Here is a 23,326-nt window from a genome sequence, read left to right on the forward strand (position 1 = left end):
AGAGCTCTCAGCTCTGCTTCTGATACGTGCTGTGCTCAGACTCAAAAAGTCCAAGTTGTGAGGACCAACTTCTGCGTGTCCAAGCTAATAGTGCAGATGAAAACAGGGTAATACAATAGCTTCTCTTCTCCCCAGAGTGTCAGATGAGGCTGCTATAAACTAACACAAAAATAAAAAAAATAAAAAGAGGAGGTGTGGTAGAGGTGTGGTACAAACCACAATTTTAGATTTATGCAGCCTTTACTGTATCTGAGCAGTTCTGGCTACTAGAAGAAATTCTGCAGAACTCAGTGGATTTGCGTGGTTTCCACCTAGGGCCAAGCAAAATGAGTCGCCTTGCAAGTCTATTAACAGATTTAGGAGGTCATTTTAAATCAAATTCATAGCAAGGGCTGAGGCTGCAAACCCGAACAACCCCAAAAGATTTTCAGGAATGCATCTGAACTTTTGCAAGCGCTGCAGCTCTATTTTCTTTTCTATTTGAAATAAAACACTTCTAAGAGCACAGCAGCCTTTGATTCTACACTGAGATCTGCTTCTGAAGAACAGATGAAAATACCATTTCTTTACACATTCTTAGGTCTAGATCTAAACAAAAAGGCAAAACTTGACCTCGTTGGCCAAAAACATTGCACGGATCTTAAAAAAAACAGGAAAAAGACTATGCAAATTCTTTTTTCTTTCGAATTTTACCTCCTTCCATTCATTTTCCTCCCCCCCCCCCCTTTTTTTTTTCCTCCCACCTTACATCAGCAATTAAAAAACAGAAAATTTCCTAAAGCAGGTCAGCCTACATCAGAAAAAGATTCAAAATAACTCCTAGGAGGAAAAGTGACCTGAAACACCTTTAAGCAGCATTACACCTTAGGGGCAGACGGGCACAAACAGGACACACACTCCCCTTGCAGCAGCTCTGCTGCTCCAGCAAACTGTGCCCTGAGAAACAGCCTGCGCCACTCAGAAACCACCTCTGCAAGACACACTGACAGGCTCCAAGATTAATTCTTTTCTCCATGATGGCGGATGCAGCAACAGTAATTACGACAACGGGTACAGAGCCAAAAAAAAGAAAAATGAGAGCAGAAAAATGTAGGTAAGATGCTCAGGCTCCATCTAACACGCATAACATGCAGAGGAGACCCTGGAGAAAGAGGTAAAAAAGCAGGAGGAAAAAAAATAGAACAAAACACACAAAGTTTCTTCTTCCTTGATCTAACTGCTGCTGAAAGCTATTGCAGACCACTCTGCTGCAGCAGCAGCTGAAGTGGATAGACCTTGGGTGCAATTCAGGAACGATTCAAGTTTACACAGCACTTGGGGACCCCTCATGACCCAAGCTGGCCTCTAGCCAGGCTGCAATGATTTTTGATGGGCGACATATTTAAATCACCATCAGTATTTATTTCTTCTCCCTTCTTTTCTCCAAGTGAAAAGGGGAGTGTTTTATTTTAAAGCAAACAGATAGCTCTTCCTGCTGTAAGGGGATCCCTGAGAACATAAAGCTGAAAGTTTTCAAGTAATGCATAAGTGATGACAGCTCCCTAACTGGCTCTCGGGGGCCAGGGAAATGCACAGCCCCAGAAATTACTGATGGGTTTATGTCTGGGGACCCAAACAGCTCATTGCTAAACCACTGCCAAACACAGATGCTAATTTTGAGTGAGGTGTCAACAGACAGAAGTTGCTAAATTAGCAGATCCCAGCCCAGACATTGATTTTGGAGAGTGATCCAGAACACAACGGTTCAAGCTCTCAAAAACAGCTCATCCACTCCGTGGTGAACCTCCCTCGCGCCATTCTCGTGCTTCTACAGACACCTATTTTATCTGCTAGACAAAAGAGCAAACCTTAAAGCTCAAAATACGCATTGTAGCTCCCAGTACCACCATAAAGCCAATGCCAAAAATAATGAATTTCATAAAGCTTAGTGTGGTCAAACACCAGAAAAAAAAAAAAAAAAAACAAAAAAACACCACCACCACACAAACATGCAACTGGGTTTTTACTGTCTTCAGTTGTGAGAGCTGAACTCAATGAATCACAGGGAGCAGGAAAGTTTCAATAGGTTTTGAGAAAAATGCTGTAACTTGGATCCTTACCCAAAACAAACCTTTATTTAATAATAATAAAAAAAAAAAAAAAGAGAGTTGTGACTAATTCAAGGGCAACTACCCTTAGTGTGTGTGGCACCTTCTGGGACATTAACTCCAGGACACAAGTCCTTGCTGTGCAGCAAGTTCTAACTGCTGCTATTTTTCAAAGCTTCTACTGGCTTCTACTGCAGCCAATCTGGGCAGATCATCACGGGAACAGCAAAGAGTGTATCCCTGTCCAAAGTCACCTTTCTGCACTAATGCATTTGGAATTTTTCCAGGAGTGAGCGATATGGTGCATGTTTTTTTCCTTCACCTGTCCAGGAGAGATGTCCAACTTGGAAAATTTCAGCCCAACAGGTTTAAAGTTTGACAAAATGAAAGAGAAAACACCATTTGTTACACTCATCTCAGTCCTAAATGGCCCTACCTCAACATCACCTATAACTTAAGATATTAAAAACAATATAGTTAAAAAGCCCTTATGCAACTATATGCTACTGAAGAAACATTATATTAAACTGTACAGCTTTAAGCAGTAGGCTGACTCAGTCTTCCATCCCAGTAACACATTAAAAAAAATGTTTAGCATGTACACAGCTTTCAAAGAAGGCTACTGTAAGCAAAGCTCCTGCTGTTCCACATAAACATTATAGTTTTAATAAAAAGTGTCATAGCTCTCCAGCTTTTCAGTATCTCAAAGCTTTATACAAGTCGTGCTGACGACCTCAGGCACTTGAAAGGAGGATATAATTGAATGGTGCCGTGAATACCTACGTATAAAGATAGCACATTCCTCCAAGATAAAGCAAGTTAAAGGCAAGTGTTTTTGCATATGAAATAATCAATCCACGACCTGTGGTTAAGGAGGACTAGTGACTACACGGTGATGAAAGCAAACGAAACCACGTGCGCCTGGGAGCCACCTTGCCAATTGAGACCAACCTTACTCATTCCCAAGCCATGCTAAGCTTTAACAAGCAGAACCTGAATTCCCGTGGACCGGAGCCTGGAGGGGATGTGCCGGCGTGGGTTCTCTGATGTCTAACAAAAGGCTGAGCTCAGGCCGAAGCCACTCTCAGCAGACCGATAACGCGGCTTGTGCTTAGAAACCTGTTCTGTCAAGGTGCGGTTCCAGGATCCAAACAGGGAAGTTAAACAGCAAACCTGAAAGTTACTACAGAAAGCAGTGGCACAAGCAAACTGCTTCAGGTGGGAGGAATGTGTTGCACCTGGAACTACCACGGTGATTTCTGAAGCTCAGAAACTCAAGGCATTGCTTCCCCTCATCCAACCTCTGAGTAAAAAGCTGATCATTTAAGGCTCTCTGAACTGAAAGCCTTTGAGCAAAGGGTCCCCCAACCTCACAGAAAACGGAGCAGCCTGCGCAGCGCCTCCTCGCCCGCTCGCACCGGGCGCAAGCGCGAACAGAGCGAGGGACCGCCAGGGCCAGCGGGGACGGAGGGAACACCCAGGGGCCGCGAGGCGACAGGGAACGAGGCGCCCCGCGGCCTCCACGAGACCCCGCCGGGAAGGGCCCGCCTCGTGCCCGGCCCCCTGCGCCCCCCGCGGCCTCCCCGCGCCGCCGAGGCGGGAAGCGGCGCCGCGGCGTTACCTGCCATGGCCGCCGGCTCGCACCTGGGCGGAAGCGGGAGGCACCTGCGGCGCAGGAAGCCGGGGCGGAGGCGGCGGGAGAGCCGCCCCCGGCGCCGCGGCAGGGCGGGCGGACGGGCCTCCCCGCGCGGCGCCCCCCAACGCGGCCCGGCCGCGGGGCGCCTTCCCCAGGGGCGGCACCTCGTGAGGAGGCGAGAAAGGAAAAGCCGAGAATAAACATGGAAAATAAAAACAGAGGTTGCTACAACCCGTCTCAAAGCACCAAGCGCGCGCCGAGCACCTTGAGAACAGCAAGAACTGCGGAGGCTTTGCTTACCCTCAAATAGATACCTCAGCTGGCTTTCTCTGATGTGTTTATCGAAAATAGCAAATGAATCCCATCAAAAATATTTTTTACTAACAAAAAAACTCTACTGATAGTTTCTACTCCAGATTATTTCCAGCAGATGTTGCACAACCCTGCTGGTTACCTAGGATGAGATACATAAGATTTGGAAATGAATTCTGCCTCTTTAGTGGTAGTTAACTTTTCTTCCTGTGAGCACCCGTTGCTTTCTTTACACACGTAGCTGCAATAAGACATCTACTACACTACGAGCATAAAGCACAACACCCTCACGCTTTAAGGGTGCGGGTTCCCAACTTCCCACTCCTTCCTCGCAGTTTTAATTAATGTCGCATTGGTGGGGAGCAACAGCTCTCTGGGCAGCCATGAGGAGCAAAGCAGGTATTTACCCACCCAGAACGGTGACAGGGACACACGAGTGAGGAACGCTGCTCCTCCGCGTACTGGGGCTCACAGCGCAGCACCCTCTGTCCCCTTTCTTTTCCAATCCCTGAAAGAAATATCAATTTTGATTCGTACCCTCTCCCAGCTCCAGGCTGGGAACTTAGGGCACAAAAAAGCCATGAGGTGGCAATATCTCATGTCACCGAACAAGGAGTGACATCGCTGGTGGCCACCCCTACGTTTAGGCCTGTGCTCCCACTGATTACACAGACTTGAGGCAGACTTTGTACCGATAGACTCAGCTGTTCGTCACCATTTGCTCATGAAAACCATGAGCTCCAGGAAAAAAAAAAAAAAAACAAAAACCAGAAAGGCTGGATAATAATGGCACTCTTCTGAACACTCTCTGGAAACTACTTTCAGCCTTTCCCAGTTCATAGGCCCCCACGTGTTTTTCAGGAAATAACTTCGAAGAGAAAGACAAGGATGGTAATCTCTGTGAAATTCATTTAAAAAACAAAAAAAATATAAAGCTTACCCACTCCGGACATTTAGTTATATTTCATTAACAAAAACTACAAAGGTGCAGTTGACAATACCCTCAGTTTAAAGGTAAAATAGGACTTTCAGAGGAGCGCTGCGCCCGTGCCCTGCACACAGCGAGGAACACCGAGATCCCCCCAGGCCGCCGGGAAGCGGGCAACTGGCGGGCAGACATCTTAAATAAGGGCAGCTGCGGCGACGTCGCCTACGTCACGTGCGTCGCGCGGCGGCAGGGCGCGGCAGCCATCTTTGTTGCGGGCAAAGGAAGCCGCGCTGTCAGCAGGCTGCGCCGCCATCTTGACAAGGGGCAGGCTTTGCCTTCGGTGCTGGGCAGGAGCAGTGTTTGCTCCGGTCAAAACGAAAAAAAAAAAAAAGAGAGAGAGAGTGAAACAAACCCGTCAAACGCGTCAACAACGCGAGAACGACCAGGAGAAAACTCCCCTGTGCCCCCCGCCGCGCCTCCTCGGCCGCCTCTGCCCGCAGCGCCGCGGGCGAGTCAGCTGACGGGAGCGGCTCGTTTCCATGATGGCCGCGCGGCTGCCGGCGGAGGCCCGGCTCCTGCTCCTGCTCTGGTTCGCGGGCGCGGCGGGCCAGGAGGCGCCGCTCAAGTGCGAGGAGCTGCGGCTGGGGCAATATCCTGAGCGCGATGGCGGCGGGCGGGAGGCGCGAGGCGCGGCGGGGGCGGTTGCTGTGGCGACGGGGCGGCCCGATCCGGCTGGAGCCGCTTCCCTTCGAGGGGAAGAGGAGATGGAGGGGCGGGATGGCGGGTCCTGCGCGCCCCTCACGGGGCGGAGGGAGCCCCAGGACCCGCTTCCTCCCGAGGGGCCTGGGCTGGGGCTTCATTCTGGGGAAGGTTGGCTTGGGGTGCAGGTTTGGGGTGTTTCTCGGGTTTCCATCGATAGAACTCTACGGGATGTGAGCCCCCTCAGCCCCTCTCTGTTTTTCAGGATAATATAGTGAGGCGCCATGACTTTGCAAAAATCCTGCCTCCTTCTGGAGTCTAAGTTAGCAGGACTGAGGCGTTTGCTGGAAAGTTTCTGGCTCTCCCAAGGCAGCTCAGGCCTCATCCCGGCAGTATCCGCATGGCTGCGGATCAAAAGCGTTGGGAGAGCAAATCCCAGAAAACTTGACTTCATCCCCACTGTGCCTCCCTGCGGGAGGTGAGACCTCTGGGAGGGAGCTGCTGCCCACGTTTATCCACGTTGCAATTCCCAGCGACTCCAGCGCTCGCTTTCCGGTGGTCGCTTTTGAGTTTTGGGGGTTATGGTGGATTTAATTCTCTCCACTGAATAAACCTTTGTTTAAATGTCCCTGGGTAGTAAAGAGGACTAGGTGAGCTGTGCTACCTTGCTTGCCTGCAGAAGCCAGGACCAATAAATATTGTCATTCCTTCAGATAGTGCTGACTGCAGCACTAATTAAATGTGAAGCGTGTGCAATATATTTATGTATTAAATTGAATTGAGGGAATTGTTGTAAAGTAATGTGCTGTTCGTGTTTTGGAGGGCGGGTAGGATGGAGTACTAGCATCAAGGTACATCTTAAATCCTCAGGGGTTAGAGAGGGTGGAATAAATTAATACTCAACTTGTGGTGCTATTTGATATGAAAAATGTTTTTCCTCAATTAACTGAACATATATTTGCGATGAGCCTAAAATAGACAATAGCACGCAAGAACCGATGAATTGTACAAATCACACAGCATATGGTAAGGATTTTCAACTTCTGACATATATTGACGGTGACTGTGTTTTCCAAGAATGTGTTCAGATCATGCGTTCGTATAGCTGCTAGATGATCTTCTTTAAACACAGAATCAGTAATGAACAAATGCGTTATCTATTGCTAGTATATTTGTAAGTGAAGTTTTCGGTAAATCTCTTTATGTTACATTTTCTAGGTTCTGTCCTTCAGTACCTTGATTAAAACAGCCTATTCCTATCATACCAGATTTTGCGTATGTTGTTAGAAGAAGAATTAGCATAAGGCATAAGAGCCTCAAAACCTTCCCCTTTTTCATTTCTTTTAAGGAAAAATGGTGTATTTCATTATCAGGAGGTTTTGATGTCATTAGACTGTTTTGCAAATACACTTGCATACGTTTTTATTTTAAATTTGGATGTTCATTTGAGTATGACAGATGAATACTTAAATTGGTCACTAGGTTACTACCTGTGTTTAGCCTGTCTTATGTTCTCAATCTGTGAAATAAATGGTCTTTTCTGTCTTTTCACAATCTTTCCTGCTTTCTGGGATTCTTTATCCCTGATTATAAGCAGTCAGTCAGAGTATTCTGTAGCTGGAGATGGATCACAAATCAGATTGTTAGTTATGTCTGACTAATTAGTGGATACGTACATTTAATGCAATATACTTTTGAACAGGATTTAAGCTTCAGAGTAAGGAAAGTTACTAAATTATCTAATGTGCTATTTTCTATGTCAATGTAGAATTTTTATGCACATAACAGTCTTTACTTGGTCCCCACGGTATCTGAATTTTACTTTTTAGTACTATGTAAGTAATAAAAAGTTAATCTTCTAGATCAAAATTGAAGCACAACAGTCTCCAAACATATTTCTAGATCCCGTCACCCCCCAAAATTCTGGTTTAATTCTAAGCATCTGAGTAGTTTCATTTAGTAGCAGGCTTGGTGGCCTCCTGGCATGACATTGACAGGAAAAAAATGTGGCCTTTACCATCTTAATACATTTTAATCGCTGTGTGTTTCTTCTGAATAAAAGAATGCACTATTATCTTAGCTCATTTACAAAACAAAAACAAACAAAAATATAGCTCTTCAAAGTAAGACATAACTGTCTTAGATTAAGCACATTAATCAGTAACATCCACATAGTCCAGACTTAGCTCATATTTTCAGGTGTTACTGATACTGACCAGCTGAAATTAGGTATTTTGATCCATACGCAATATGGACAGATATTTAAAAAGAAACCCAACCAAATCCGTTTGTAGTCTTCTTGCCTGTAAGTACTATTGGAAAATCAGGAAAGAAATATTGAACCTGGCTGGAAGTTAGAAAGAACTCGCAAGTACTGAAAGTTAGTAATAGAAAGTAGGGTAAGGACTGCATTTTGGCCCTTTGATACAACTTCAACATTGGAGAGTGATTAATATTCTGATAATATATCGCAAACCTTTAGCAGATGTCACTTTCTTCTTTGATTTCCACATTGGTTCATTTATGAGTCAAGCTTTAGATTAGAATCATGGAATAATTAGGCTGGAAGAGACCCCAGGGAGTCCCATCACCCAAGCTCCTGCTCAGAGTGGAGCCAGCGCTGAATTCACGTGAAGCTGAACCAGACCTCGTCCAGTAAGATCCTGAAAACCTCCAAGGATGGAGATTGCACCATCTCTCTCTTCAGCTTGTTCCAGCGTTTGACTGTTCTCAAGATGAAAATGTTTTCCGTATGTCCAGTTCAGAGCTCTCGTTGACTCACAATGGAACAAAAGGTGGAAATTGCAACAAAATTAGGGGAGCAATTAGCTTTGTGTATTTTGCTTAGTATCTATCATGCAAAAATACAGTTATTCATAGGGGTGTCTATGAACAATTCTGTCACCAGTGACAAGCCCTTACATATGATGTGTAGTGTGACTGTTATACAGTGTTACTTTATTTGTTTAGTTCACTTACATCACATGGCTTGTCAGAAAAACGCCACAATCCCAGATCTAAATTTAAATATTTTTTTCTGTCCTCAGTTCAGTGTTTACCAGCACCAAATATTAGTTGCAAAGATCACCTTGGCATAGAAAAAGTCTTTACTGGAAATGAAGTTGGATTTTACAAGCCTATCGCGTGTCGTAACGTGTAAGTACATTACTATGTTTTGTAATAGTTTGCCTTTATTTTCACATTAAAGTATTTCTAAAATAGTATGATGTGTTGGCAGAAGAAAAAAGAGGGATAAGGAGATAGAACACTGCACACATGTTGCACAGTATTTAATGTTCCAATAAAAAGTAAAGTAGTTTAATGCTAAGATATACATGTTTGTAAGTAAATCTGTCTCTATGTTGGACGCTTGTTTGTTTGTTTAATTGTGTTTGTGTCTTTGCTTTACCTTAGTACTTACCCTACTGAAGATTTGCCATGAATGCTAAGGCTGCATTTCCACATATGCTAAAAATCAGCCCAGCTGCTTAAAGAGCAGCTTGATGCCTCCTCTCCATCCCTCCGCCTGACATAGTGCGTTGTACAGTGAAGCAGGAAACTCCTCTGGGTCTGAACTGCCTTGGAGCAGTTCCCCAAGCTGAGTTGCAGCAGAGTCGCATCGGTGCTCGTGCCAGCACACGCAGGAGGGCGGGCGAGATGAGAGAAACGTGAGGCCTGGGCTGCCCCATGCAGCACCGCAGTTTGAAGCCTATGTGAAACGACAGCTTAAGTTGTGCTCTACATGAGTACTGGCGGAGCTGAAGTCTTTCTCCAGCTCCCTAAACATTTATTTAAGGGAATCTGCTCTCTCTTCTTAAAGAACCTTTATGTATCAGCCAGTCTGGTGTGTCTCTTTAAGGGCCTGTTTCTGAAATGTGAACGTGATGGACTTGGTTCTTCTGAGGCTGATCATGAGCAATGGATACCAATAAATGTTCCAACTGGCCTGTGTTAATGATCAGAGAACACCTGTCATTACCATTTGTTTCTGTTTTTTTTCTTTTCTTTATTTTTTTTTAATGGGATTCATACAGGAGCCTTTTTCTTTTGTCCAGCTGCAGCATCTTTGGAAATTATAACTCCAGTAATTCTCCAGGGTATTCCTCATCACTCTGGTGGGCAAATAACTCTGATATGGTACTTTCTAAACAATAATTTGCCCAACTTAGAAATATATTTCCGCTTCTCAGTTTCATCAATATTTTCTCTGTACATAGTCTTCTCATAAGTCAAAGCTCAGCAAATTCAAGAAAACATAGTATTTTATGAAATTTAAATGCTAGCAAACTAGACTTCAGGTGTGTTTTTGTCCAGAAACAACTGCATTTCAGTCTCGACAGTGATGGAAACTTGGAAGAAGATGAGTTAAACTAGATTAATAAAAACTGCTTAGTTTTTGAAATAAATTTAAACCTTACATTTCAGAGTTCTGCATATATATTCCTTTTTGTTTGCCTTTTTTTCTAGTAATTTTCTAGAATATTATTTTTGTATAAATTTCTGTTTTCTTTATGGATTTAAAAATGCATTTAAATGGATTTAGAAAAATTAAAGACAATATAGGGATCTTTCTATGTTAACTTTTTAGTAGGCAGTAAAAATGGTGGCTCCTTATGATGACTATTATGATTGTTATTTATGATGAAATAACCAGTGACTGTGCTACTAAGAACTTGCTGTGGCTTTTCCAGTTCCATGACTGTTTATATGGCAGAGAGGGAACACAAACTTTTGTGAACTTGCTGAGAATTCCCTTAAAAGTCCAACTGTGACTATAGGAAGAGTTTTGCCAGCACCCCCTTGATAAAGTCCCAAAGCCAAGTAAAAAGAGCAGAAGGATTAATATCGCCATCTTGCATATATATGTTTCTTTAAAAGTAGTCTAATCAGCCTTTTGTATAAGGCATTTTAAATATTAGCTAAATTGTAGAACCATTATTTCAAGCAGGAATCTCTAGCTTTTTGTTTCAACAATAATCTTGCTCTTTCTCCTGCTTTTTGGAGTGTCTTGTTTGAGCCTTTTTTTGGAAATTGTGACCATCTTCGGGAAGAAACAGCTACACATAGTTGGAATCAGGAAATTGGTTTGAGAAGGCATCTTTCTGCAGCAGGACTGTGCTCAGAGGGCTGTAGGTTTATGTAGATTCCCACTTGTAGCGAGGGGCAAATCAGCAAGTTTTCCATATTCAAACCGTGCTATATCAGCAGTCCAGATTACAGTTCTGGAATCCAGAAAGTTGGATACTGCTAGTTCTCGGTACAAGACTAGCACTCTAAGTTGAATATATGTTTAATTTTTTTAACATATTGAAGACAGTTGCTCCTAGTGTTGTTCCAGGAAAAGTTTGTAAGTTCTAAGAAGTTTGCTCCAGCTTTTACTGAAATGAGAGTTACGTTTGCTTTGGTTTGGTTTTAATTTGATTTTTGGTGGTAGATTTTTACTAAATTCTAGAGCTCCCTAAATTGGCTCTGTATTCTGCTTAATATGGACTTGATTTTGCAGACTGGAATGCATCCATCATTCAAGTCTTCTCATTCCAGGCAAACAGTCTATAAAATGATAGTCTGTAAAATATATGAGGTTCAGTGTGAACAGGTCTTTAAGTGTTGATAAGAGGCCCCAAAAGAGCACAGAATCCAGTGTGACCTACAGCAATTCTTGCAGAATATCCACTGGCATGGAGAGCAGGAAAAAAAAAACATTTATAATGTTTTAACTGGGTGAAATGCATGCAGAAAAAAAAGTAAAGATCGGGTGGTACTAGGAAACACAAACAGAAGAACAATTCAGAGGAATACCTGAAAGAAAATTATATCTTTTATCCAACTGTAGAAATTTCTTTAGATTTAGACCAGAAAGTGTTATTTCTCTACTTGCTCTGTTAGTCTTTAGGGTTTATTTTTAACTAAGAGAATGAGTAAGATAAAGGAGAAACAGGAGTGTATGCAGACTTCATACAGAATGAAGATGCTTCCACTTCATATGAGATTTCTTCAGTTTCATGTTGACTAGGTCGATTTTTGTTTAAAAAATGTCCCAATGCATAGGCAGGTGCTCAGTTTCGTTTATTACTGTGGTTGATCAGAAATACCTCAAATTAAATTGTGTTCCTACTTTTACATAAAGACTGTTTTTATGCTTTAGTGTCCTTGGATGATTGTTGACACTTGACAGTTGATAAATAATTTTTAAATAAAACCATTAGTGTTCTTTGCAGTGGAAACAGGATATTTCTAAACATGGTAATTTACATCACATTAGGTTCCAGGAATGCCCACTATGTTCTGTGTTGCTAATAAGCACCAAGTAACAAATATTGAGGTAAGAGTCATGGTTTAATCACCTAATATTGCCATTAAGTTTTAAAGTTAATAAATCTAGATAATAAGCAAAAATGTAGATCTTTATTTGGCATTAAAAGCACTTAATAAAGGTGGTAGGATTTTCTCAGCTACTGTCTTTGTGAAACTGTATGTTTCATTCAGCTGTTAACCAAGAGTTTAATTTGGGCTTATTAAGTAGTTGCTGGCACATGGTAATGCACGTATCAAAACAGTGAATTATTGAATATTTTTAAGGTTCTAATTACATTTGTGTTTGCTTTTCCTTTCAAAGGGTGGCTGTTCCCTGGCGCAGCAGAGGATAGTTCTAGGATTAATAGCTGTGTGTTTCTAGCTTGCTTATTAGCATAAAGTTCACGTCAGCAGAGGCTGAAAATTACTGGTGGTGAAGTGTCCACCTCACTCCAGTGTTGGCAAGAATGGTGATGATGAGTGTAAATCTCAGAAAATCTGAGGATTCTGCTGCTGCTGCTGCTTGTATCTGTGTATTTTGCATACCTAACCACAGAGTGCTTAACTTTAGGGTTCCTCTACCACAATACATCTTTGTGTGGTCAACAGTTCATGCGTTAAATAAATTCACATATTAAAGATCAACAGGTATAAATGGATAGTTTTGTCACCTACCCCTTTTGGCTGAACACTTTCTGCAGCTTCTTCAGCTAGTTCATGTCTTACGATAGGATAAGAACCTGTGTTTTGAAAGCGTAGACCTGAGTTGCAGCACCCTGGAGCTGCAGCGACTGAGGTTGCTTCATGGAAGATTGAAAGTGAACATTATGAATTCTGTGACCATTGATTGAATATAAATAAGTCTGGCCTCTTTTTTTCTTTCTTTTTTTTTTTTTTTTTTTTGTAAACTGAAACAGCAGAAAATGAGTCATTCCTTTAAATTTGAAAAATATGCTTATAAGTGAATGTATTTCTGCAGTCATTGTCTACATTATGTGTATGTTTTGGCAGAAATGGATACTCCTACAAAGTGGCAGTGGCTCTCTCTTTGTTTCTTGGATGGCTGGGAGCAGATAGATTTTATCTAGGCTATCCTGCCTTAGGTGAGTTTATCTTTCTTTTTCTTTGAGCTAAAGATTGTTGTTTAATTGAATTGTATGCGTATACTTATATTTTCAGTAATTATCTTTAACTGCCATAGTTTTCATACTTGCAACTAGAATCCTTGCTTTCCTGTGAAATAAAATCCTGTAGGCTGTGCTTCTGCTATGTATGCCTTCTGCTCCATTTTTGCCGCTTAAAATGGACATGAAATAAAATCCACCTGTTGGAATAAGTGCTGATAAATGGATACATAGTTCTCCATCAGATAAAACCTTTCTAAATATTACTGCCATTCCTAGTTTGATTATTGCCATTCATAGTTTTGCTTTACATTGACATTTACCACTGCATTCTCTGTGATGCTCTGAACAGAAATGGTTTTGGCTGATGGGCCAGTTAGTTAAATGATGCTTGATTCTACCAGGGAAATAGTGGACAAACTTTACAATAAAATTAGTGTTTTGGCACACAGAATTTATTCTTAAAAATGCATACATTTGAGATAGCTCGTGGTATTAGTAACAGTTCTGCAGAAGCCTTTAGCAGGAACAACTCTGGTAGTGTTTTTTAGGAACTGATGGTGCCACTGGCTTTTAAATTATAGAATACCTAAGCATCATAGAACTACTTTCAGTGTCTATGATCTTTGTTTATTCCTGAGCCAGATAAATGGAAGTACTTCTAAGTCTAGATGGCATGGAGCAAAATATTGGAAAAAAATCCTATGCTAACTGTCACTCTGTTGGGAGTTTTGAGTTGCTGCCCATTATATGCAAACTCTTGGGTTCTTTAAGAATAGTATCTGTTCTTCTGGCTCATCATGTGTTAACATATGTGTCTTTCCCTCAGATTCTATATTAATACTTACTTTATCCATCTGTTTCATAAAAATATGTTTTTTGAAGCAGTTAATAAGGTACACTTTTTTTTGTTACATCAGTGGCTGAAAATGTATTATAGTATGGGTTTTGCAATAATAATTTGCAGCAATTATATTGTAATATATTACAGACTTGTGAATCCTGTATCCCTATATAGTAGCCCTGTATGTTGCATTCTTGCCATCCCTACTGGAATATACTGAACCCAGTAACCTAAGCTAAAACTCTTACAATTAAACTCTTCTGATGGCAATTTTTCAAGCCTTTGGAAGGTAAAGAAAAAAAAAGGGCAAATACATAAGTGTAGAAATGCAGAAAGATAAAATCAAGAAATTGGATTTCTTGCCAGTGGTTAATTTTTCAGTCTTGGCAAAAGTTCTGCTAAAGAAAAGCAACAGCATTGAAATATTTTATGCAAATCTAATGAAAACTTCAAATGCTCTTTTTCTTTTCCCTCGTGCTTATGAGGGAGCACAACAACTAACAAACCAGCTATTGAATATGAAGAAACCAGTAAAATAGTAAAACTGAATGGAAGGCAACCCCTTCCTCTCCCCCACACTGTGAAGTAAACCATAAGTTTTTGCTGCCTAGGACTGCTATTTTTTCCTGTGTGCTTCAGAGCAGCTCATTTTCTTCGAGTAATCTGTTTATGGGAAGGGAAGCAAGGAGGAAGGCAAAAGTCCGACTTTACCCTACACTCCAGAAACCCATGCCAGGTTCAGGAGCAGTTCTTCTGCACCCAGTAAACTCATGGAAGATGCCTCACCAGGATGCAGCCTGTTCCTCATGTTAATTGGAATTGCTGCTGGAACCAGCAATGATTCCATTGAGAGAGTGCCTGGATTCCCAACTATCCAACAGACAGTGAGGATCAGGACTGGGGCCTGAGAGGGGACGTTACAATAAGCGTTAGCAACATTTTAAATGGTGACTACACTTGATGCAGAGATAACAAAGAAGTGAATTATATTCACCCGAAATGTGGTATTATTTAATTGTCTTAACTGCTGTTTCCTAAGGCTAGCATTTCTGTAGCTGGTTGTTTCTCTTTAGTTTTATTTTTATGCAATTATCAATACGGATATCCAGGCTGACTGCGTTTGCTGCAAGTCTCACATGTCAGCCACTGGGAGCAAATTGTTTTAAACACTGATAGACTTAGGTCTTTTTTGCAGATTTAAGTGGCACTACTTAAATGCAATGTTTGTGCACTTTCCTTTTAATCAGCTGAAAGAATGTCCTGCTACTACTCTTTCATCCTCATGGTCACTAGGTATATTTTTTCCGTTAGGTTTTGTTTTCTCTGACTGCTCCTGTTCCATAGAGTGATTATAAATCCCTCCTGGAGGTTTGTAACCTCGGCTAGTTTCATCGTTCCAGCATGGGAGCTATTCCCAGGTGGCGGGATGCTCTTCCTCCGGCGTGCAAGCAGTTACCCCCCCCTCTGATCAAGCATCCTCCGTATTCAGCCAGAGACAGGGCACAAGGGGAGAGGAGGAGATCAGCTGGACAGATAGGTGCTCCTGAGAGAGGGCGAGTGAAAAAGAGGAGGAGGAGGTCCGGAGACCTTCAGGTCAGTGCGTCAAGCACCTGAAGGTCTCCGGACCTCCTCCTCCTCTTTTTCTGCAAGCAGAATCGCTCAGGAAAGCGTCTGCTTTTACCCTAGAAGAGCACAGCTTGGAGCCGGCCCCGCTCCCATCGGGAAGAGCCAGCGCGGGGCCTCTCCCACGTCGCGGTCTGCCGGCCCCGTGAGCCTAACGAGGGCCCTTCCCCAAACCCTGTACGGCCGAGCTGCACAATCCGTGCTGGCCTCTTCAAGCTTTCTGTTCCAGGGTAACGTTGCGAGTGTCTTCAGAATGAGCATTTCATTCTCAAAATAGCCTAGATGTTTGTCTAGCTGAAACCGAAGTATTGTCTTACAATAAATATAGTACTCATTGTGTTACTTTCCTTGCATGGGAAGCTGCTGACATTTTAAGGAAAATTCTTAGTCTTTTTTTTTTTTTCTGAAGACGTATCCCGAATGCAAGGTCAGCCTTTCATGGAGAGCTCCCAGTGTGAGAAAGTTAATCACTATGTCTATTCACTATGCCTATTCACCTTTCATTTATTCATACAAACAAATCCCTGATTACTCACTGTTCAGAAGTAAACATGTTTGTTTTATGTATGTGCATATGTGTGTGTCTGTGTATCTATATCCATATATAAAGTAGGTATGTATATGTTATATATATGGAAAAGTAAATTTTCTAGTTCAGTTGTGTCTGTAATCAAAGAAAGGAAAATTTTCAGTAACTCAGTCCTCAATTTCTGCCTTTCCTTCAATGAATTTTTGTCTGTTTAGAAAAAGTTATGTTTAAAATCCTTAAAGTGTCCTCAGGGTAGTACAGAAATGTGAATATTCATGTTTTTTTTTTTCTGGTAGTTAAAGATCTTTAATTTGGTTTCTGTTTTTGGAAGTGTCTATTCTGTGGGATGGGAGAATTTGGATGTGATTGCCATCAGAAACATATGAATCTATAGTAACTAGCTTAAAGATGCAATTAAATTTTGATTCCTTTTCCTAGGTTTGCTCAAGTTCTGCACTGTAGGATTCTGTGGAATTGGTAGCCTAATTGATTTCATACTCATCTCAATGCAGGTAATATGGTGCTTTCAAAACAAGATACAATCTGTTTGTGTTTGTTAAAGCTTTGATTTGATCCCTAAGTCTTTGTAAGCATTTCAGCCTTAAGAACCTTTCCTCTGCAATATTGCAAAATCAAAGCATTTACTTTAGCATGAACTGATATTATGGATACAAAATATGAATATATTTATAGCTTGAATTAAAATTCAGCTAGATGAGCTCTCTCTAAATACCTGTAATGAATCTACCACTTGAATACAGCCTGGAAGCTAAACCACTGTAAATTCATTGTGTCAGAACTGATGAGCTTTTTATGTGACACACACAGTTAGAATTACATGAGATGTCCTGGTATTCCTGAAACAAGACCTGCCTGTGAAGTTCTGTGCTTGCATGTGTTTAATTAATGATGGAGCCAGTCGCCTGGGGCGTGCAAACAGCGTGCAGGAAAGGAGACTTTGCCACTTTTTTTTTCTGCTTCTCCTCCACATAGCAGTCTCATATCACCTGTAACTGTGGGACGCTTAGTGGGTCAGTCCTTATGTGGGGTGACACCTTGTGATGTCATGACATTGCCACGTTGTCTTATTCTGGGGTGCATCCATTTAGCCTGGGTTACAAATTGCCTTTGTCAAACTTAAAGCACATTGTGAGCATAGGAATTCTTTGTGTTTATTAAAAAATAAGAATTATGTTTCTTGTAAATCAGCCTTTTGTGTATCACTAATCTCTCCAAGTGTACGTACTCTCAAATTCTGTTCTATACTATGGCAATGACCTTAGCTCATATCACTCGCAGACCAACTTGTGGGTAGCTTTCATCTCTCTGTACTCATCTGCCTTTTGACCCTACATCAATTTATCAGTCCCAGAACAAAAAAGCCACAGTCTTCTCTCTTTGTTCTTGTTCCTTACCTGTGCACCCTTTCCAAGATACTTACCACAGCTTAATTCACTTTTGCCTGGCCTCCTTTGTTCAAGAAAAGCTCTTTGGAGGCCCCTCATTCGTTAGCGTGATTCTGTGACTCAAATCCCTGTCGATTTAACTTAGCGCCAGAGCCTGGCTGTGTAATTTGGTTGATTAGAGCCCAAGGGAGATGTTCCTTGAGAGACAGTGTTCGCTAAAATAGTTAAACTGCAGCATAACTTCAAAATAAATCTAGTTTCTGTTTGACTAATTAAGCATGACTAATTTTATGAAGGGAAAATTAGCAGTAATTGAGATGTTAGCACAAAGTGTATATTTCACTTCATATTGAAAAGGCTTGGTTCTTTTTCTCTTGCAGATTGTTGGACCTTCTGATGGCTCTAGTTATATTATAGATTACTATGGAGCAAGGCTTACAAGACTCACTATTACCAATGCAACATTCAGAAAAATGCAGACATATCCTTAACCCTGGCAGTAAGTGTCACGTATACACAGGTGCATTCTGATTTTACAGATGGATCCAGTCGTCCACTGATACACGACTGATGACTAATTAATCACACTTCATCAGAACGGTGTATTAAATGTTGTACATTGAACGAAGATGATAAAATACGAAAATTCATCAAGAGAATGAATTTACCTCAAAGGTGCCAAGTGTCTTTGTGACTGCTCTATTTCTGTGAGCACATAGTTTGCTGCTAAGTGGTATCATTTTTGAGGTATGCAGACAGTTGTAATTTGCACTGCTGATATTTGGCATCTCAATATGATTCAGAAGATTATTTGCTGATATTTAGTCCTCTGAAATTGATGAGACATGGATGTTAGGAGGGCCAGAATTACACTTGGGATTTGTTTTCAGAACTCTTTTTGTCAGTTTGGAATTTAACTTAAAAACTCTAAAACACCGAAATTGCTTTTCTTTCTCTCATGCTAGTTGAAGTTCAAATGGCCCTAAATCTTGGGTTGAAATTTCACTATGAATTCCTATGAAGTTCCATTGTTTTGAAGATGTTTGTTCTGTTAAGGTTAAAGAACAGTTTTGGTAAGGTTGCAATATTTGATCATTCTTGATCTGCAGCAGGAGTATGGGTAAGAAAAAACCTAACCACATGTGATGCATCTCAAGAAGGAAGGTAGATGGTGGAGAGCACTGAGGTTAGAATAGGTCATAATTGTTTTGCTTATTTTGATTTTTCCACCCCTTACAATAATCCTTAGTGAAAAATATGTCGTCTTTTTCTGAATATATATTTGTGTCTGTTTTGCAGATAGAGAATGTCAGAAATGTGAATTCTTTGCTTTGATAAAGCCCCTGAAAGGGCCTTCTTTCAAGTGTGTCCCTGTTGATAAATGAATTGTGTTCCAGTGGAATAAATTGTGTCCTTCAGAGCTGTTTGACCAAATTCTTTAGGACAGCCAAGGCTTACCTAAATTTTTCTTTAAATACATTATATATATCACACAGAGACAGAAGAAGTTTCAACAGAATCTTACTAATATGTGACCAATTCTAAGCATTCCCTTGACCTTCATATGAAAATCTGTAGCAACTGAATGCAAAATTCATGTTAATAGCATAGATTTTTTTTTAAATAATCTTGGGGCAGAAGGTGGTTGTTTTAGATCCTTTGAAAGTTTAGAAACTTTCAAATGTTATTAATGTGTCTGCAACCAGTACTTTTAAGGAAATTACATAAACCAGATTCCTAAATTGTTTTTAAGTGCAATTTATGCTCTTTAGTCTCTTTTAAACCTACGTTAAGACCAGTGCACATAAAGCTTTGCAAAGCAATCTTGTTTTTATCCAAATAAGTAGAACCTGAGTATTTCTCATCACGAGAATGAACCAGGAGTATCTTGTGCATGACAGTGCTGCTGCCGTTCACTGCAGACGTGGTTTTGGAGTTCTGGCTAACGTGCATTTTCCATGTGGGTTCAGAGAGACAAGAACGCTCTGTTAGCGTCCTTCACTTGCTGCATTATTTGTTGCATCTCCCTTTTTTTTCTCTTTCATTGAATGCTCTTTGTGCATGCCAGTTTTGTTCCTGAAATATGCACTTTCCGAAAGAGACAGGGAAATGGACAGAAATGTTGAACCAAATAAAATTCCATGATTAATATCGTCCTGTGACTTGTCTGCCTTTGTTTTTTAACTCTGACATTGGTAATAGAGCTATGGAAAGAGGAAGATATTATGGAGTTTGTAATGAACAAAAACGCCTTGGGCAACTCTTTCACACAAGATTTCATTCTAAAATACATCTTTATATGTACAAGTAGCAGAGGGCTTAACTCACGGGCTTCAGCAGTCCACGGCTTCGTTATCTGTAGAGGGAAACAGGAGCTGTTTGTATGAGTCAGATGAAAAAATATTTAGTTATGAGGTCCATCAGGTAGTTGGTTTCTCCTAAAAACAAAATTGTCAGCAGAAAGAAAGATTTGTGATTACAAGTTAAGTTAGTGTTTCTGTAGAAACAAATGCATTTCCCTCCTTCATGTCAACGACCCTGGGAAGTAAAAGGTGATGTGGGATTCTTCCATCCTGATCAGCTTGTTACTCCAGTGTGTTCATGGCAGGTCTGCACTGTGCTTTTCATACTGGTGATAATGAAGCAAGAGGTGACCACACAGAAGTTTAAGTCTTTGTGAATTTTAATTTCTGTCCCTTTATTCCACTCAATCCTCCAATCTTGTGCTAACAGCTCTCCCCTTCTTTCGCACCACGCATTGCAAGATGTAAAGCTGTCCCACTGTGTTAATTATAAAGTGGCTACCGTAATATTTATCAGAATGGCTATTCTATGGTGGTGTTCGGTGTTGCTGCCCGCTTTACCCCTCCCCTGGAGTTGCCCATCCTGTTCCTGCAGTTCTGAGTGCTCCCGCTGCACTGCAGTGCTCGTTTCTCTAGGCTGTAGCTTTTTCCCCGAAACAGTTGCAAAGCAATAAAATTAATCAAAAAATGTACTGTGCCACCCTCCTGCCTTATTCCCAAATAAAACGATATTTGCTTGCTTTGCAGATACTCAGGAATCTGTTCAGCATTGCAGCAAGCTAAGGAAGTATTACTCTCTGTCTGTAAAGCAGAAAAGAGTAAAGGCCAGGGTTTAAAAAAAGCATTTGAAGCGCTGAGCCTTTAAAAACCAGTGTAAAGCTGCTCACTGAAGATGCTGCAGATCCAAGCCAGGAATTAAATCCAAATCTTCCCTGAGTACTAGTGCAGTTCAGTCTCTGCAAAACCAGGACTCCATAAACCTGTCTCTTCTTTTGTGACTCCGTTTCAGGATTTTTGGCGGTGTGCGTAACCGTGATGCGAAAGCACAGGAGCTCGAGCAAACATCGGCCTTGGGCACTCCGCATTCACACAGCGCAGAGTGGCTCTGCCCAGGGCTGCCCACAGGATTAATAAAATGCTCTGAATTGTGCTCGGTTGATCAGGTCAACCTATGTATCTTCACTGAGTGCTAAGCACGTTTTCAAGAGGAGTGAGTTTAGAGATGTTTTAGAATGCCAGTTCTCTGCCTAGCTGTTCCTCCCACAAATTAAAGCTTAACAACGCTGCAACTTCTGGCGACAAAGGTTTGGTCTCTTGTATCCCTCTTTACCACTCACCACTTAATGCACGAAGATGCCACTTCTGCTTTGGGAACCTGCTCAGAACACCTCATAGGCTGGGTTTCCTTAGCGGGTTTCATTATGTTTCCAAAGACACATCGCTGCGCGCCTACCAGGAAAACTCAGCTCCACAGGAAGGTCTTTGTGTTTGAAACGCTCCATTAGAAATTTTTTGGAGAACATCTGTTGTCACCCCATCACGAGTTGTTTCCTTTGTCCCTCAGGAGTATATTCAGTTGTATTTGCTTATGCAGCTCTGTCTATTCAGTCTTCTCGCATCTCTTCGCAGTGGTTTTTTCTATATTTTTGGATTCATTAGGTGTTCAGTCCATTGCTGCATCAACAGCCATTCCTGTTGCTTCCACTGCAGGCTTCAAACCTGTATTCTCCAGAAAATGGTGTTGAAAACAGTAATGTCAGGTCCTTAAACACCCAACCGGGGCAATGCCAAAGGCAAGATTTTGCCAGTGGCTGTGCATTTACCTTGCCTTGTAGGACCGTTGCTAATTGTGCGATTGCCTATGATTTCACTAATACATCATATAGTCCTTCAAACTCAGTGTAGTCTCATCTCCCCATACCTTGGCATTTTCATTATTATAAATGATCCTTATATGGCTTCTTTTAAAGAACGCATCATTTTAATTCATTTAAACCATACTTTTAAGCAGCTGTTATGTTCCGGGCATTTTCTCAACCTGCAGCCAAGTCTGACAGCGAAATTCAGGTAAATTGTCTGCTTGCCTCTCCTGCAATTCCTGCCCAGATCAGGGGAGGAAGGAGGGCTTAACTTTAGGCCTGCGCCTCAGAGCTTTGCTGCACTGGCCCCTCATCAAGGCTCTTCCCCTCGGCCCATCCATGCTACTCAGGGAGCCTTTCTAAACTGCATGAATTATACAAGAAAATTGTATTCCCTATGGAAATGGGAGCATCCAAAGTGTAAATAACTTTTATAATATTCCTTCCAGTTCCACAACATCCTGTGCGTGGCAACTTTTTTCCCCTCAAAGCTGCTTTTCTTTGACTTTCGTTCGTGTATCAGCTCTGTCCGTATATCGGCTACTTGTGGACTTTGTTCCACATGTTCGTAAGCTCTCCGGGAGCAGTTAGACTGCAGAGCTGGATCAAGTAATCCGCAGAAATGTCACGACAACAGCTCAGGGAACCTTCGTTTTTTTGACTGCATGAAGGAAAGACGCGCTGGGAGGAAGCGCTGTGTTTTCGGGCGGTCGCAAGCCCTGGGCTGTGCAGAAGGCGCCTCACGGCTCGGGCCGCGCTTCCCTTGGCCTCCCGCTTCCTGAAGGTGGAGCCAAACCCCCTATCTGGTCTCCCATCTTCCGAAGTTGCTCCTCGGCCCTCACGGGTTTCCCCTGCGGAACAGGCAACTGGGCAGCGGGTGAGGAGATCCCGCCTGGCCGAGGTGCGATTTGCACCGTGGGCCCTCCCTGGCCCTCAGACCCGAGCGAAGAAAAAGAGAGGAGACGTGATAACGACAACGGGGCGGTCTAAACGCCGTCTGCGGTGGAGACCTGGCTGCACAAACTCCCGGCAAAATGCAGGAGCTCAGACCCGGTGCTGCTTGTCTCACACACGCTGTCTGCTTCCCCCGGGATTCACAATTCCTGCTCTTTGCAGTTTGCTGTAGCTTGGGCATGTTCCTGCCCTGGTAATTCTCCCTATACGTCTGGTCGGCTGCGCTCACGGCGCTGCGCAGCTCTCGGCCTCTGCAGATGTATATGACACAGCAGAATTCTAGTCAGGGTGAAAATTATAAAGATCAGTTTCCATTACTGTAATTACTGTATAAATCCTGCCTTTAGGAGGCTCCGAGCAGGCCTGTTTAACCTTGGTTTGAGCCGAGACTTGACGCAAGTTTGGTAAGTTGAACACTGAAGGCTTTCACCTTTTTTCCCCCCCCCTTTTCCCTGCAGTGTCGTAACTCCTCCGGGAGCAGGACGGAAGGGAGCGGGGATGCAGCGGCTGCAAGCAGCCGGGATACCTGTCCCGCAGCACTAACGGAGCGCCACACGTTTTATTTGTTCCCATCTGCAAAATCACGGTTCCTTCTGCGAGCCGCGTCGCGCAGCCGGCGGCAGGGCAGGCGCGAGGCGGCCGCTTCCCACCTCGTTGGCGCCGAGGGAGCTCGAGCTGAGGGGCTGGGGCTGCCCCTGCAGCTGCCTTGGGCTGCGGGGACGCGGGGA

The 23,326-nt window shown here is 42.4% G+C and overlaps 1 protein-coding gene across 1 annotated transcript; it reads left to right on the forward strand.

Moving 5' to 3' along the window:
• The first annotated feature begins 5,490 nt into the window (after positions 1 to 5,490).
• Positions 5,491 to 18,165, forward strand: TM2D1 (TM2 domain containing 1). Its single transcript, XM_088522426.1, has 6 exons — positions 5,491 to 5,612; positions 6,615 to 6,688; positions 8,710 to 8,818; positions 12,968 to 13,059; positions 16,515 to 16,588; positions 17,863 to 18,165. Exons 1-6 carry the CDS (start codon positions 5,503 to 5,505, stop codon positions 17,971 to 17,973), a joined length of 570 nt encoding a protein of 189 aa, XP_088378552.1. The 5' UTR covers positions 5,491 to 5,502; the 3' UTR covers positions 17,974 to 18,165.
• The last annotated feature ends 5,161 nt before the right edge of the window (positions 18,166 to 23,326 follow it).

The sequence above is a fragment of the Tinamus guttatus genome, unplaced genomic scaffold (genome assembly GCF_059628265.1).
Source record: "Tinamus guttatus ecotype Peru unplaced genomic scaffold, ASM5962826v1 Tinamus_guttatus_pri_ptg000153l, whole genome shotgun sequence".
Taxonomy (NCBI): domain Eukaryota; kingdom Metazoa; phylum Chordata; class Aves; order Tinamiformes; family Tinamidae; genus Tinamus; species Tinamus guttatus.